Source organism: Cololabis saira, chromosome 18 (genome assembly GCF_033807715.1).
Source record: "Cololabis saira isolate AMF1-May2022 chromosome 18, fColSai1.1, whole genome shotgun sequence".
NCBI classification, from domain to species: domain Eukaryota; kingdom Metazoa; phylum Chordata; class Actinopteri; order Beloniformes; family Belonidae; genus Cololabis; species Cololabis saira.
Genome location: NC_084604.1, coordinates 19,620,716 through 19,637,385, shown reverse-complemented (window position 1 = coordinate 19,637,385; position 16,670 = coordinate 19,620,716). Strand labels below are relative to the sequence as shown.

Here is a 16,670-nt window from a genome sequence, read left to right as displayed (position 1 = left end):
TGCAGCTAATTAAAAGAACATTACCATGACAACATGCTAAATTAAGGTAGTTAACACCAGAAACGGCAAGTTTTCCATGCAGGTTAGGATGCTGACATTCGCGTTTCCTGCTTCACAGAGCTGCTAATTAGAAACTCTCCGCTGCAGTTTACCGAAGGGGGAGAAAAGGAAAAGGACTAATGTTAACATTTCTTCCACAAATTATATAGAAACAGCAACTCAACATTTTGTACTTAAAATAAGTATAATTAGAATATGTTTTCTGGCACACAACAAAGTTAGGGGATGGCTTTTTGCCAGAGAGCTGATGCACTGACATATTTTTTGAGGCTAGCGTATAACATTAAATAAATTACATCTGTTACAGTAGATGTGTAGTAGTGAACCTTGCTTACTCCCAGTTTCATTACAACAAAAGCCCGACGTTAACATTAAAATGTGGCTCGATGTGCTGCGCATGAAAGTGAGATGCACTTTGAGGACTTCTGCCTGATTTGCATTATGTCATCGTCAGTGATGGTGAAGAATAAATGAATAAATGATGCTGATGATATCTGAAGACCAACTTCTGCTATAGCTGCAAATTAGAGATCCCATTGTGGCAAAATAGTATGCTTCAAAAGTAAGCTCTCACATTTATTTGTCAAAGAAAACAAATAAGAAAATGTCAGGAGCAGTTCCAGGACATGAAAAAGTAACGCAGCGCACCAGTGCAGTCCTGCAGAATGCAGATCCAGACTGCTGGTGGCCTCCCATCATGAACAGGCTCTTTCCTGAGTCTGCTCTCTTTACTCTTTTTTGCAATCAACATGGTTCTCTTACGCCTCTCTTCCTGTCATCCCAGACCCCCGACCAGCCCAGGCAGATGGCTGCCCTCCCACCTAGCCTGGTCCTGCTAGACCTTGTGCTTTTTTTTTTTTCCTTCTTCCTCCCGGTTAATTTTTGTGTTTAGTTTCCCTCTTGTGCTTCATAAGGATGAAAGATGAGTCTTTTCAGTCCTTCAGCTCGGCTGTTTCCTGTTGGAATAAATTAGACAACTGAATAGCAGAAAATTAGTCAGAATTATAAAATAGTTGGACTGAATTGGATTGAACCTTGTTTGGTTTCTGTGTAAACCTTTGTCGTGAGTTGCAGATGTACGCAAAATGAACTGGATGAGCACAAAAATATGGAAACAAAAAAGAAGACTACCTGCTTTAAGACGTCTATAGGTGGGAGGTCCAGAAATTAAAAGAAAATAATAAAAAAAAACGTGCTTGTTGAAAACACGAACGCTCTTTATCACAAGGTGACCAATTAAAAGAATAATTAACTGAACTAACATCTCTCTTAACCGACTGCAGCAGGCCACTGTGACAGCAACGAGTGTATTTTAATTAAAGTACCCTCCAGTAAGCATATGCGTTTAAAAGGCCCGCCGGGGATTCATTTCCAGTGGAAAGCGATGCTCAATGAACTGCTTTAAGCTGCGTCTGCTTCCTCAGAGTGGCCTAAATTGGTTGTGCTTTGTTTTCAAGCATGGGTGGAAGAAGAAGGGGGGGGGGGGGGGGGGGTGCAATAAAACTATTATTCTTCCTCGCTCACACCAAAAAGCTCATCTCCTCTGCCAGCACTGTGGCTTTCCTTATGGGTGTCCAATGAAGCATGCAGATCAGCATTGGAATTAAAGAGGGATCTATAATGAAACCCCAAAAGCCCAGAGAGTAGGAGAATAACAAGACAGGCCATAAATAAGACACAGCGAACGAGATCATAAACGATTGAGACGTGCGGGAAGTGGGAAATAAGACGGCAGGCGAGCACAGGAAGTCAGCTGGTGCAATAGTCAGGTACCTACACAGCATCTCCGCAGGAACACACGCTTGATATTTCCAGGAGAAACGTCATGTCGCTGTCACAAACCATATTTAAACGACGGGTGATGATGCATCTGTTGAAGGGGATGATCATGGTTCTGCTTTGAAACGCTATGAAAATGAATCCATTTTCTCATTGAATGATTTATAAAATAAACTACTGCAGCTTTTTGAAGTTAGGAAGAGCCGCCAATGCGTCAATGATTAAATAATATTAGCTGTAGATGCAAGGACATATCAGAATATCAAAGAATATCAAAACATGAAATTCAGGTAATGACTCTTGCTCTTCAAAAATTGATGGATACCCTTCAGGAATCTTAAAATATATTTGAAAAAAAAAAAAAGAAAGAGACCTTGATTCAGTTACGGGAAGGTGCAGCTAGTTAAAAGACCGAGGAGCCAGATGGTGAACAGGATCAAAAACGTGTTGGTTTCTCAAGTTTATTTGATCTGTGGTTATCAAAGACAATGCCCAAGAACATAAGTTCAGAAAAAAACAAACAAACCCCAAAAAAAACCCTTCATGATGACTGGGTGTTTGAGTTTGATATGACATGGCTTTTTTTTCTTTTTTCTCTCAAACATGGGTATATTTACCTCATTTATTTTAAAACAGCAAAGTAAAAAAGAAAAAAACAGGAATCAAACAAATGACAAAATTGGACAAAAAGACAGCAAAGATGCCAAAAGGAGGACATTATCCGAGTGGAGTGCTTCTTCTGCAGTGAGCGCGTGCACCGGACTCAACCATCCTCATTGTTCACTAATGGTCACCGGCGCCGTTTGTTCCAAGTGCTGGGGGGGCGAGGACGGTCCCCACCGTCTCTGCCGGCCTCCCGTCGGCCTCACGGACAATAGAGCCAGGTGGGAAAAGCCACAGGTATGAAAAGAAAAAAGAAGAAAATACACACACAGCGCACCGATAACCAAGCACCGACTCCTGACATGGCACCGCACACACACAGGCACTCTCGATCTCACACACACACTGTACAGTATACAATGCACAAGTCCCAAACATACAAATTAAGACCATTTAAAAACACTTGATAAAAGCACAATATGGTTTTGTCAAATTAATTGCACATGAAAAGAACAGTTGAAGGAAGGACAGTAATGAAGTGAGCGGAGGAAGAGTGGACATGGCAGGAAGAAGAGGGTACAGTACATTCAGCAACAGAAATAAAAAAACAGGACAAAAAAGAACAGGGAAAAAAAAAAGGCAAGATTAGAATCAAAAACACCGAAAGGAATTAAATAAAAATCAAAACACTTTTTGCCAGTTTTTTTTATTTTCCTTTTCCTTTCAGTCATTGATTTGAAGGTGGCGCTGGAGCGTGCCAGTCTTACAGTAGTCCCAGTGCTGCTTCAGGAGGGAGAGCTCAGTCAGTTGTGGAGATTTTAATTGTTTTTCTTTGCTTTATTTATAAATCAATGTTCAAGTCTACGTCTCTACGGGCCCGATGTTGCGACGTCAGGCGGGGAGGGGGGAGGGGGGAGCGGTGGGAGGGTGCAAGTCTTCCATGACCTGACATATGCACGGGCATTTACACAACAAGAGCACACTCGTACGCACACACATGCACGCGCGCTCACACACAACCACACGCAGAGTGCATTTTCATTCCCATCACCCCTGGGTACAGGCCTTTTCTTTTCTTCTCAGTTTAGCGCAACTAGTGCGTCTCTCTCCTCTGTACAAAAGCAGCCTCCTTCCCTGGAACAGGAGTCTCCTTTCTCGCTCGCTTGCTCGCTCTCTTTTTTTTTTTACCATGATCCTCTTACTTCTTTTGAGAGTTGAGCAGTTTGTCCGCCTCGGGGTACAGCGGGTACTTCACCATCTCGATCTTCTCCTTCACCTTGTACGAAGGGTAGAGGCCCGTGCGGCCCAGTTTGCGGTTGATGCCTTTGGAGTATCCGTCCCAGTGGTTGCCGGCGACGCCGATCACGTCGCCGGGCTCCAGCGGGATGTCCTCGCTGTTGCGCGGCTGGTGGGGGTAGACGGCGATCTGATTGTGGGCGTTCTGACCTCCGAAGTAGTAGATGTCATCGAGGGAGTAGAAGTAGGAAGAGGCGTCCGGATGTAATGTTTGCATGATCTCGTAGGCCACGCGGCAAACCTGGGGAAACAAATATGGGGATTATTTTTGTAGGTTGACGTGTAGAACGCGATACTGCTGCAGAGGCACGAAGATGGACAAAGGAGCTCCTCGCTGTCAGACATGCACGCTCCGTTTCCTCCCTCATAAAAGAGGGATAAAATGTACTAAGTGACTCATCCCGGTTAGATCTTTCAAGCGGTTTAATAAGCCGAGAATGTGAACAGGAATTAAGAAGCTCTCACATTATTTTCAGGGATGGCAGCAAGCTTTTTCCACTTCATGCTATAATTCGCAATAAAACAGGGACTTGGGATGACAAAAGCCTTTACTGTAAAAATCAAAGCTGAAATAAACAAGCTAATTGTTTTCCGCGCTTTGAAACATGTGAGAGAAAATAGGACAATGAGCTGGTTGACAATCACGAGACGCTCTCGTTTGCCTTGTGACAAAGTGGAAAATATCAGCCAATAATTGTCTCGTCTTCAGCTTTAACGCATCTATTCACTCAGTCCTGGCAAGGTTATCCCTCTGTTCCGACGGTCTTTTATATAAACATTTTAAGAGGCTTAATGATTGACTTTTCTCTTGTTTATCGAGTAATCTTCACAAGTAATCATTTAACGTGAGAGCCACAGCGGATTTCTTAATTAAATCGGCTGCACTTTTATATAATTGTTAAATTTCACACATGCCACGATGAATGACACTGGGTTATTCCTTACAGGCGGTTCTGTTGGTTTACCGTCACATAATTGTGGATGAAGGGGCTCAAATCTCTGGATACTGGTCCTTTGATGGTCAAATTAAGAACTACGTACGGATGGGTTTAATATATAAAACCTGGAAACGTCATCATCACGCCGTTGCTCACCTTCATCTTCATGTTAGAAGAGACTGAATTGACAGATTATTCCCCTAATGTAAAGAGCAAGGATGGCAGGCTGACCTGTGAGGAGAAGGTGCAGACCAGGAAGTCGGTCTGGGACAGGAAGTGGATGTCCAGTATGACGCCTCTCAGGGAGTTCTCAGTGTAGCGGTTGTGAAGACCCGCAGACCACGAGATAGAGTTGTCGCTGATGAACTCGTATTCCGGATACCTGAGAGGAACATGAAGTAGTTACACACTAAAGCAGCCACATGATTGTGGGAAACCCATTAAACACACACACACACACGACTGGACACCTACTTGGTCTTTGCCTCCTGCAGCAGCGAGGGATCATCGGTGGCCAGGTAGACCCGTTTCTTGTCGACATGGACACGCCTGGCCAGATGTTGGAACTGTTCTTCCACGTGCATCATGTACTCCTCAATCGGGTGGAAGGCCGCCTCCGTCCCCACCTTATCTGTCCTCCTCACATGGACTCTGCACACAGCCAGATAGAGACAGATGCAGCTTTACAACCATTACCGCTCCAGAGATTTCTGCTCCGTGAGCACAACAGTTGGTTCTGTTCTTGCTTCTGAATTATACGAGAGAGCAACGGCACAGAAGGAAATGCTGCATTTCTTTGAAGGCTGAAAGAACAAGGTTTACGAATATTTCAAGAAAAAAAACAGCCCAAAAAAGTCCAAAGATTAGTCAACAAATAGCAGTAGCAACACAGTAGCAAGAAAGAGTGTGAGGCCCTTAGAGTGAGCTAGTTTGTTGAATGACATCACTCCTGTAGGACATCCAGGTGGCGTTGGCCCTGAGGCAGCAAAGCAAGCCCACTCCACGATGCTACCGTCACCACTGCTGAGAATACTTCACAAACAATTCAACTTTTGTTTCATGAGTACACAAAATATTTTCCAGTAGCACTGCAGACAGCCATGGTGCTGCCGTGCTCCGCCTCTGCCGCACTGCCGCTACCATGGACTAGTTCCAGTGTTGTCTTCAGGCCTTTACCTGTTACTTCTGGCTTCTCCTTCATCTCATTAAGGTTTCTTTGTTGTACCTTTGAAGTCATGTTGGCTGGCCGTCCCTGAGCCACAACACTAAATCATCGACATCGATACACAATCTGTCAAACTGGACTGATGGGATTACTTTTTTACTTCATCAATCAAAGCAGCTCTAAAGCACACAGCCAAACTCATCACCATTTGGACTCCAAGTGTGAAAACAACCGTTATGAGTAGGGCTGTCATTTCAGCACGTTAATTAGATTAATTCATTACACTGCTAATTAACGCGTTATGAAAATTAACGCAATTAATTATGAGTGGCAAAATGCGAGAGCATTTTAAATTTGGCCCATTGAGGGACCCGTAGGCCACTTGACAGTGGCAGGTCACTTCCCACCTGCTTTGCTAGTCAAACAAACAAAGCAGGTGACGGACATAGACGCAACTCAGGGGAGAGAGGCGAGCAAATCTTTACTAGGGCCTTTGAACGGCAAGTTTATGTATAAAAAGAAAGAAGACGGGACTATCGACAAGAACACAGTGATTTGTACATTTTGTAAACACAAATTTTCCTATCACCGGAGCTGCTCCGGCCTGAATTATCATTTAAACGCTAAACATGTAAACGTTACAGGTACTAGAACGTGAATTACTGTATTGAGTCAGCTTTAGTTTTAATTTTGAATTGAGAGTCCGCTTAAGTGCCTATTTGAGACTCAGCCTTATTTCTGAATTTTATTTAACTTTATTTGTATTGCATTTTTGAATAATACACCTGGCAAATTGGTTTGCTGATGTGCTTGAGCTTTTTCTTTTGAATTTAATTTATGAAACACACTTCACCAATAAAAATGTGGATTTCAAATCTTCTCTTCTTAGTGTATTCAATTGATTAGTCATGCACTGCAATTTTGCAATGTCCTAGAATTCAAATTCTTTATTTGGGGACCTTTAGCAGATATGAGATTAAAATGCGATTAATTAATTATAAATCCTGTAATTAATTAGATAAAACATTTTAATCGCCTGACAGCACTAGTTATGAGTTAGCTTTCATTTAAGAAAATTAGCTTATTTTGTACAGCAACAATACGGATGTGTATTGGCTGTGTTCAACAAATGAAAACAAAATGATAACTCTCACTCTCGCTTCAGGCTGGGTCGCCCTGTCCACGAGAGAAAAGGTCACTGTATTCTTGACTTCGATCATGTTCTGCAGACCTTCTTGATTTTCCTTGCACAGCTTTCCAGTAGGAGGCCAGTATAGCCTGAGCTGGACACATGCACATGCACACAGCATTTCGAGTCAACAGTTTTAAGCTGGTGTCTGTGAGCTGTTTTTATTGTTATTCAACAGTAAAAATAACCCTAATGGATGCACAGGAAGGACTCTAATTGTCATGCCATTCTATTGTGATTTGTTCAGATCAACTCCTTGACTACCAGGGTAAAGAAGCCACAATTTTACTTTTAGAGTTTGGGAATCTTCCCATCGGGCAGGAAAACAGAAAAATGAACGAGCAAACTGTGACAGAAAGAGGGTGATTAAGAATTTTAGTGAGACAGAGAGACAGTTTGAAGGAGAAATAATTGGCCCTACTGGGTTTTTTTCTCTTCCCTGTCACTGCTTCCAGGAAGGATGGACAACGGGAGAGAGAGCTGTCACTGGATGTACATTTGAAAGAAAGAGCAGAGCTTGGAGAAGAAAAAAAAAAAAAGGATCAACGGTCGAGTGAGAACGGAAACTCTCCCTTTGATGCAGAAGCATCTCTTGAACTGGTGGCTGCTGGGACACAATTCTATTCTATTCAAAATGAGTCGATTGCAAAACTATTCTGCATTGTGACTTCCGGCCAAAGGCCACAAATGAAGAGGGGAAAAAGAAAGTGTTGGATGATGGGAGCCTCCCACTTGAGCCGGCTGGTCATGGAGCATCCAGGGTCGGGAGCTTCTCAAAACACACCTTTAGGTGATGAATTTAAATTTCACTTTCATCTCTTCGGGATCTCTCAGTTGCTGCGGGGGATTGTAACAGCTCGTCTCACACCTCAAGGTTGCCTCCGTCTCTTTTGTAGCAGGAAGCAGATGCAGAAAAAAAAAAAAAAAAAAAAAGAAGTAATTTGCAGGTTCAAAGAAGGCGGATAAACAAGTTATTCCTAATTTCTACCACTGGCAAGATATGAGTCAGCGACTGCTGTGGGATGCTCTCTTTTATTTACGTGGCAAATGCAGCCCAAAAGATAGAGGGGAGAACAGGAGGAAGAGTGGCTGACATGAACATCGGAGCGTTTCATTTGGTCTGTGTGTCTCAGATTGGACAGAGGTTTCGACATCAGGCTTTGTCTGGATGCCTCTCTCCTGCTCCCTCCGTCTCTTTCATGTCTGCATTTCTTTGTTCCTGCAAACCCTCTTGTTGTTTTGCCCTTTTCTCTCTCCGATAAAGCAACAGAGTCTGCAGATAGGTATTCCGTATCTCCTCGCCGTCTCCCCCTCTCCTCTTATCCCACAGGTCCTCTCCCACACTTCCTCGACAATAATTCAATTCACTCCCGTCTATTCATACAGTATTGGCACGGCGGGGCGATTCTCCTGGTGGGCGTGAAAGCATACATTAAAGGCATCAAACACACCCACACTGCATGCAGCAAGTGCTGATTCCTGCAGATTGCGACAATAGCATATAGATGGAATAAATTATTCGATGGAGGATGACCTCAGGGCTCTGGCTGCTAATCAGATGCCTACAAAGAACACGGCAGTAACTTGGGACCACGCCGCTTACGAACTGCAGCCGTAATTAGCATGCGAGTCGTCAGAAAACACCTCATAATTACAAACACAAAAGCCATAGAATCACTGCTTATGCAACATGTACTTTGACATCAAAACATGCCAAGGTTGCTATTACGATGTTCCTTTGCCGCTCATAATTACAGATGACGACTAATTAAGCAGCAGCCAACACAGGGTGTTCAAATAAGCTTTCAGTGCAACAGTGAAACTGCAGAGGAGCATGCGTGGACCGTCTGTGCAGCGGGATCGGTGTAAAAGTCTCCACTGATGTTCAACTGGACAGGTGTTTTGCTGCTCGAGATGACACAAACACAGAGAGCCTTTGTTGCTTGTAAGGATGCAGCTACATTTGCCGTTTTTTTCCATTTGTATATTAGTTTTTCTTTTCCTTTAACCTGTTCTTCCCTGGAGCTGCTTGTACCGGCTCTGGCTGTATTTGTTATGGAAACTGAACCCAAGTCATTTTTCATAAGGTGTCAGATCATGGCACATGCACCGAAGGGGCCGCACAAGTGCTACGATGACTAAAATCGATGTAGCATCTGTGATTCATCTGTGTTGCAACATATTAGAAACCTCAGCAACACATTTGGAAAAGTCGGCATCACCTACTCGCTGTTATCAGATCATTTATTTTGCATTCTGCAGTTCAAGATAGGAAGACGGAACATTTCTCTACGATGTGAAATGTTGACGCAGGACACGGAGTTAAAGCAGATATATGGCCTCTCTGACATGGATGCTTATTTGAAAAGGGAACGTGCAGGCCCCGTTTAAACCTAGCATTAACATTCGTCCTGAGTGATTGGATCATAGGAGCACATTCAAAGGTGGTCCGGGCCACATGTGCCCAGAGTCTTTAGCAGTGTTAAGACAACGTGTCCTGGGCCACAGAGAACTGCCCCCTGCATAACTGAGTTTTTATTTGACCTCTGGATAATCAAGTAATTGATGTCTGGTAAATAGGTCCAGGTGTTCTTTTTCTACTTTATTTTAGTAGAGTGGTGCATTCTCCCGCAGGTTCTGGTCTTTGCAGGAGGAAATGGCGTACTTGCTAATTTGCATATAGAGCGGGGGAGTGAGATTCTGTCACAAGCTGTCACTGGAGACGTATGTGGAGATTTATGTTATTTCCATGTGTGAACGGACCATTTCTCTCCACTTCTGAAGGCATCGCTCCGCACGGATGTTGATATCAGGTCTGAATGGGCCAATAGAGAACCATCACAGAACCTTCGCAGGAAACGGTAGAGTTCAGGTAGATTGTTTTCCTTTTACGGTCCAACCTTGTCTCACCCTCTCCTCTTACATAGGGACCCATGTTATGGACACCCAGGTGTCACATTTCAGATCACCAAAAAAAAAAAAAAAATAATATAAAACTATTGATGTATCTTAAACTTTTTTCTTTTAGTAATACTCACATTTATAATTTTATGTTTTAATCATGTGGAACTCATAGGACTCGAGACATTAGACGGATACACTGTACATTCGCCCAGCGGGAACAGCATTGCCATGGTGATGATGCAGCTGTGTCTGGAGTAGAAGCAGCAGAGCCCCTTTACCATTCTCCCCAACTATCCTCTGGCCACCATTAGGCAGCATTAAATTGTGGACCTCTGTTGATGGTAGCTTTTACTTCATGGCTCCTAGCCCTCATGTAACTCTGGTCCAAAGGGAGCAGCGCGGAGAGAGCGATGGCGATGACTGAGGCGTGTGGGGGCAGTTATCAGGTGCTCAGGGGATGAGCTGCCTTTCTATCTCTCTCTCTGTAGTCTCTCAATCAGCTTCTATCTTTCCCGCCAACACAGCTCTTATGCCGTCTTCTTGCAACATCCCGGAGGATTTTGTCCAACCCCACTTTAACGCCTAACATTCACTCCCCGCTTTTCTCCACACATGCTTGTATTGCCTTCCTCCACAGCGCTGACAGAAGCACACAGGCACTTTGTTGCAACACCGGTGCAGAGTGACGTTGCTGTATGCAGAACTGAGAGGAGAGGGGGGGGTGTAAAGGGGATGCAAAACTTTATTCTACTCAGCGCTTCGTTTCAATACCCTCTCCCCAAGTGAATTGAAGAGAGAAAAGGGCTGGATATGTGAGCGTGCAGGGAGGAGGAAAGTGGGAAACAAAGAGCAGTGATAGAGATGTATGGAAAACTATGAGAGAGGGAGAAACACAAAGGGGAATGTTAAAAAATCCTGGAGCGACGTGAACAAATGAAGATGGAGAAAATCACAAAGGAGGGCATGCGGGAGGAAAGCCAGAGTGAATAAGTTCGGAGGATTCATAGGAAAAATAAAGATAAAGAAAAAAAAAAAAAAAATGGGACTCCGGGAGGTCAAAGAAGGATGGGAGAATGAGACGGAGCTACCAAGGTAATGAAAGACGCAGCAGCAACCAGCGAGTTGAGGAGAGACGGAACAAGAGCGAGACGAGAGCGCGGGATAGGAAACGTGCGAGAGATCAGTGACAATTGCTTGCAGCTAAATGCAAAGAAGATGAGACAAAAAGAAGGTATGAAGGGCACGAATCTGGCACGGAGAACGATGGATGTGAGAGTTGAGAAGGAGATGACAGAACTAAACCAGGCTGATTTTGCACACTATTCAACAATAAGTTTCAACGTTTGTTTTAAACTACTTCCTGCACCAGGCGGGTGGAGTCAGTCTCATGGGAGCCCCTAGAAGTGTAATACAATCTCGGCAGAGTACCTGAAAGTCATTTCCTATACTTTTCAATGACCGTCAGCTTACCAATTATTATGTATATTGTCCTAATTTACTAAATCCCCTCCCATCTACTACCAGAGTCGATTAAAACGGCTCCAGAGAATTAACCGCAAGGTCTTTCTTGATCCCGGTGAGGAGAATTATTCATGAGTCAAGAAAGCCTGTCAGAAAAAACTCTTGACAGGGATTCAGCAAAAAGTAAAGAAGTAAACAAGGAAACACGTCCAATTTGTTTCTTTGAAAGCTGCAATCAAACTGGTCGGAGTAGAATTGTGTTCACAAGGGACGACCCTCATGGGGACTGATCACCTCAAAATGATACGCAATTATGGAAAAAGAAAGACGACATCAGTTTCACAAAGTGATTGAGATGAAGCTCCAGAGATTCTGCACTGTTCAGGCCTCAGTTACCATGGGAAAATTCTAAACTTCATAAGTCATAAGAAAAAGACTGCAGAAATATGTTGTGTTTGGAAGCGTTGCCAGGAGAAAGGCTTTTATCTCTAAAAATAACATGGAACACAGCTTAGGTTTACAAAGATGCATCTGAACAAACTATAGCACTTCAGAAACAACCTTTAGACAAAGAATGCTAAAGTACACATGCTTGGCCGTAATAAACTGCAGCACAGTTAGTGAAAATGCATCCAACTTCAGGCGACAATATGGCCACGATTTGAACACATTCCAATAAGTGACTCCACAATTAACTTTTCTGTAAACCTGTCCGAGTCAAATGTGATCCAAATCAGGAAAAACAACAGGACGAGGATCTGAAGCACACAACCACATCACCAGAACTGCTGTAAAAGAAAAGAATGAAAGTGCTAAAACACACAAGACACAATTCCTCTAAGTTATGAATATGAATATGAAAAGCTTTAATGTCCCCGAAGGGCAATTTGGTTTGCAACCACAGGACAACATACATATATATCCCACTTCAAACACACAATACAATAAATAAATATAATAAAAACAGTCATCACATCACATTGTTCCCCCTATAGGCTGTTTAAAAACTTTACCGCAGATGGGATTATTGCTCCTAAAGTCGTCTGTACAATCTACTGTGTCATGAAATAGCCTTACTTCTAAATAAATAACCCAGAGTAATGTAACGTGTTTATATATTCATCTGTTGTATTTAGAGTTTATCCTAAAACGTGGTATGGACCAGATGACTTTCATCACATGTAAAACCTCAGAATTAAAAAAAGAGGCACTTTCATTTTCACATGATTTTATATAATAAAGCAGGACCGTGTATGTGGGTCAACTAAATTAATCAACTGTCGTCAGCTAACACACAGGTGTAGTTTTATGTATTTCAGGCGTTTCTGGATGACAGTGGAGGTCTGATACAGAGGGATAATTCGTTGTGACTAGAGACGGCCCTTAATCACAGCACTGAGAGATGAATTTATTATTGTTTGGGATGTTCACAGGATTAGTTGACAACAAAGAAAAAGTAGAAGAGAGGCAGCCCTAATTAACAAAGATTATTGTAGATTAAAGAACCGCTAACACAGCACTATTTTTAATGCAGGGACAGAGTTCTTCTTCCCTTGTCAAGTTTAGATTTACCTATTTTAAAATTGCTTTTGGGGTGTAGTTGCGCAGGTTCTTTAAATAAATGATGAAGAATCTGGTCTGGCATAACAGGATCAAACAAACCCGACTGGATGAGGAGGCATCAATTACCATTTAAAAACTGCTTTAAGAAAGAAAAAGCAATGCAATAAAGAAAGAGCAAAAAGCCCTGAGAAAAGAAATGAGTGGAAAAACTAAATGAAACACTACGATCACATTAAAGTACATTTAATACTTTTATACTACCATCGCATTAACCTCATCCAAAGTCCTGTTAATTTCCTGTTAATTTCCAACTAGAGCCCTTAAGGCTCCGTTTCAGTTTTTTTCCTTCTTCTCGCAACCCTTTTCTACCCTGGAACCCCGACAGCCACAGAAAAAGAAGGCAGGACCACACACAAGAAGGAGAAAGCGGAGCAGCCTTACCCAATTATGGGATGTTTGAAGCCCAGCTTGGTAGTGGTTTGCTGGATCTCCTTCTCGAGCCATGACTGAGGACGCACCAGGTACTTGACGAACTGGGACACCCACCAGACGGACGGGTCGCCGTGCAGACGGTGCAGACGCGGGGCCAGGTCCTCCGGTATCGCTAAGGGCAGGTAGGGGGGCCGAGGGTGGAGGCTGTCCACTATCGGCAACTCCACAACCTGGACGTCCTTATCGTGAGCCTCCCCTACATGGACCAGAGAAAGGAGGAGAAACTCGAGCTCGGGGATGCAATAGGCACACATGTAAACTAGTAATGCACACATTATTTATGCCCTTTTCACTTCTTTCCTTTTATGGCTCGTCATTTGTAAGTGGTTTTGTTCACACAATGTGGCAAGCTGGGCTTAAACGATGTGTCGCCTAATGACACAGCATCCTGATTAAAACTGGACTTTTAATGTAGAACGCCCCACAAAAAAACAAAACAGAAAAAAAAACAAAAAAAACAAGCACTTTAACTTTAGTGACTCAAACAAACTCAGTTTCAGGTCTAAAAATCATACACTATATTCCAAAAAAATATCGTTTTTCAATAAGTTGTGTATTCTACATTAAAAAGGTTCACATAAACAGGACGGTTAAAGGGGAGATGGCTGGTGGTCTGATATCGACCCCCTCAGTGCTGAATCCTTCATGTACGAAGCCCCAAGCAGGAGGGCTGATCGTGAGCATGCACATACCAGCACACCTGCACGTGTGAACCAAAGCATGCACTTATACACTTGCCTTAAATGTAAGCAGAAACACGTGAACGTACACATATAGAGAAGGGAAAAACAGGTGCTCCGACAATGTTAGCCAATGTAGATCCGACTAGAACAATAAGAACACCTTCATACTCTTAATCACACACAAAGAGCCTGAGCTAATCACACCTCAGCAGAGGGTTTATGCTTGGCAGTCACCGCTCCCTCTCTCTATTTCAGTCTTAAACCATGAGTAGGAGATTGCAAGCATGTGTGTTTTTAAGAAAATCCTTTATTTATCCTAAAAAAAGACATGCAAGTAAGAGGTCTGTACTCTGTCACACTACAATGGCTCTGATAAGTGCAACAGACAGGCGCTAATGCAACTGCAAACAGTCTCCGGAAGACATTTCCAAATAAATAGCATAATGAGTCATTAAAACTGGCCTTCACAGAGAGGGTGCATGAAAAAACATGATAAAAACAAGCTTAAATTTGTGTCTGCACGCTGGAGTGTGAACTGAATATGAATTGGTAGAAACATTAAATATTGAACACAAAAAATATTCCCGGATCCGTCTTTGCTTATATAACGGCGTTGGCATAATTCACATAAAAGGGGAATGGGTATATTTCCAGGCTTGTACTTCTTGGCACAAACGTAAAGCTATGAAGCACGTCTTCCTCCCACTGCTACCCAATTACAACCCCGAACCAGAAATCTGCAGCGAAATAAAAGTGAAAGTAAATCTAGGAGTCACTTTTTTTTTAAATTCATTAGATTTTTTTCATGTCGTTCCAACTAATTCATGGTGCCCATCAACAAAGCATCTCTAAATTTCCTCTCAACTTTAAAGCCTCTGCAAGCATTTCACGTAGGCAGCATGTTTTTTTTTTTGCATATGGCTCCTGAACGACAGTATTCCTGAAGAGAAATTTAAGCCTGTGATGAAAACTGTGCCTAATAAATATTTCATAAGAAGCTATGAAACTGAAGAAACAAGAGTGATACCATCCAGACACAAAATATGGAGTCTCTCTTTTCATAACGCATTTGAAACAGAACAGAGTTTATGAACATGGGGAGATCTCTGGCTCCACTCAGTACATGGGAGGGAATATCATGTTTCTGTTGTTTGCAGACTCTCACGCTGGGCCGAGACGTTTCAACATAGAACCTCAAAGGAGTTTATTGTCTTTAGCAAATTAGCTCTCTGATCACGATAACTGGTTCTCTCTTTGTGTGCTATAAGTTTTGATGCAATAGTTACAATCTCTACTGGCCATTAAATAGAAGAGTTTAGGCTAATATGAGGTTTTAGTCATCACCTTCTTTATATTACTGAAATAACTGTGTACTGAGTAAAAAAACAAGTGTTTAAAAGCTAAGTCTGGACCTGAATACCAAGATATAATACTTCTGAATAATCATTGATAAATACATATAAAATCAACACATTATAAAAAAAAAAAAGCATTTGGAAACCAACTTCTTTATTGAGTTATTATATCCTTGCCGTTTATAGCTTTCAGCTTTAATATGAGGAGGAGTCGGAGTGACCCAAAAGCGATGTTAAAAACAGCCATGGGTTACCGTTTTATTGACCCTACATCAAATAAGCTGGTGTATAATCAACGCCAGGTGCATTTTCTGGAGATTTGGAAGCTACTTGAGTGTCGTCAACATCGAAGAGAGTCAATACAAACAAATGCGTCAAAAAAATGTGCTCGTTGGCCGCCGGGTGTCCACAGAGGACGGGAGGATGGCTTATCCTAAGGTCTGGTAATGATAAACAAGAATCGGGCTTCACAATAAACTGGCGAATTATCATCACCGCAATGTCAGTTTTACAAAAAAAAAGGGCCACGATTTAACTCTAAATGTCAATAATATATGTGGCCAACCAGATGGAACCTTATGCCCAAGATGCCCATTTAGATGCTCATTTACACCACATTTCCACATTTTCTATTCATTTATTTTAATAAAACAATGTTGATGGACTCAAAATAATACATTTCAGTATATAAGTGTCTGAAAAGGCTGATTATTGTCAGCAAAACAAGACATTATAGCAATTCACTCATAGCAATTCTCAACTATGATATCACATGCACGTGGCGGTGTGATGGCATGAAGAACATGCGTAGTATTTAGTGCTGCAGGGTCAGTAGTATTTACTGATGTTGTGACAGAAAGCAGAAGCAGCCTGATGAATCCTGAAGCGTACGGGAATATCCTGTCTGTTTGGATACAGGCAAATGCATTAAAGCTGATTGGACAATGCTTCACAGCAAATATAAACAATGATCCGAACACAGTGCAGACGCTGCCCTGGAGGTCTCAGCAGTGGCCGAACTCTCAGCAAAGGCCAAATCCGTGATTATGTTTCAACGTGATTGATCATGGCTAAAACCAGAACTAAAGGCGGAGAGACGCACAAACTAAAGAGAACAAGTAGCGGATGGTGCAGTCGGGGCCTGGCACGGCATCAGAGAGGGACATCCATTCTTTAGTGATG

General features: G+C 42.5%; 1 protein-coding gene across 1 annotated transcript in view; it reads right to left on the bottom strand.

Moving 5' to 3' along the window:
* Positions 1–2,286: 2,286 nt before the first annotated feature.
* The window catches only part of fut8b (fucosyltransferase 8b (alpha (1,6) fucosyltransferase)), a 105,779-nt gene continuing 91,395 nt past the window's right edge, over positions 2,287–16,670 (bottom strand). The window contains exons 7-10 of the mRNA XM_061746851.1: positions 13,400–13,646; positions 5,151–5,327; positions 4,908–5,058; positions 2,287–3,979 (exon numbers count right to left, since the gene is read on the bottom strand). Of these exons, the coding sequence (XP_061602835.1) occupies positions 3,641–3,979; positions 4,908–5,058; positions 5,151–5,327; positions 13,400–13,646 (914 nt within the window). The 3' untranslated portion in view covers positions 2,287–3,640. The remainder of the gene's footprint in view (positions 3,980–4,907; positions 5,059–5,150; positions 5,328–13,399; positions 13,647–16,670) is intronic.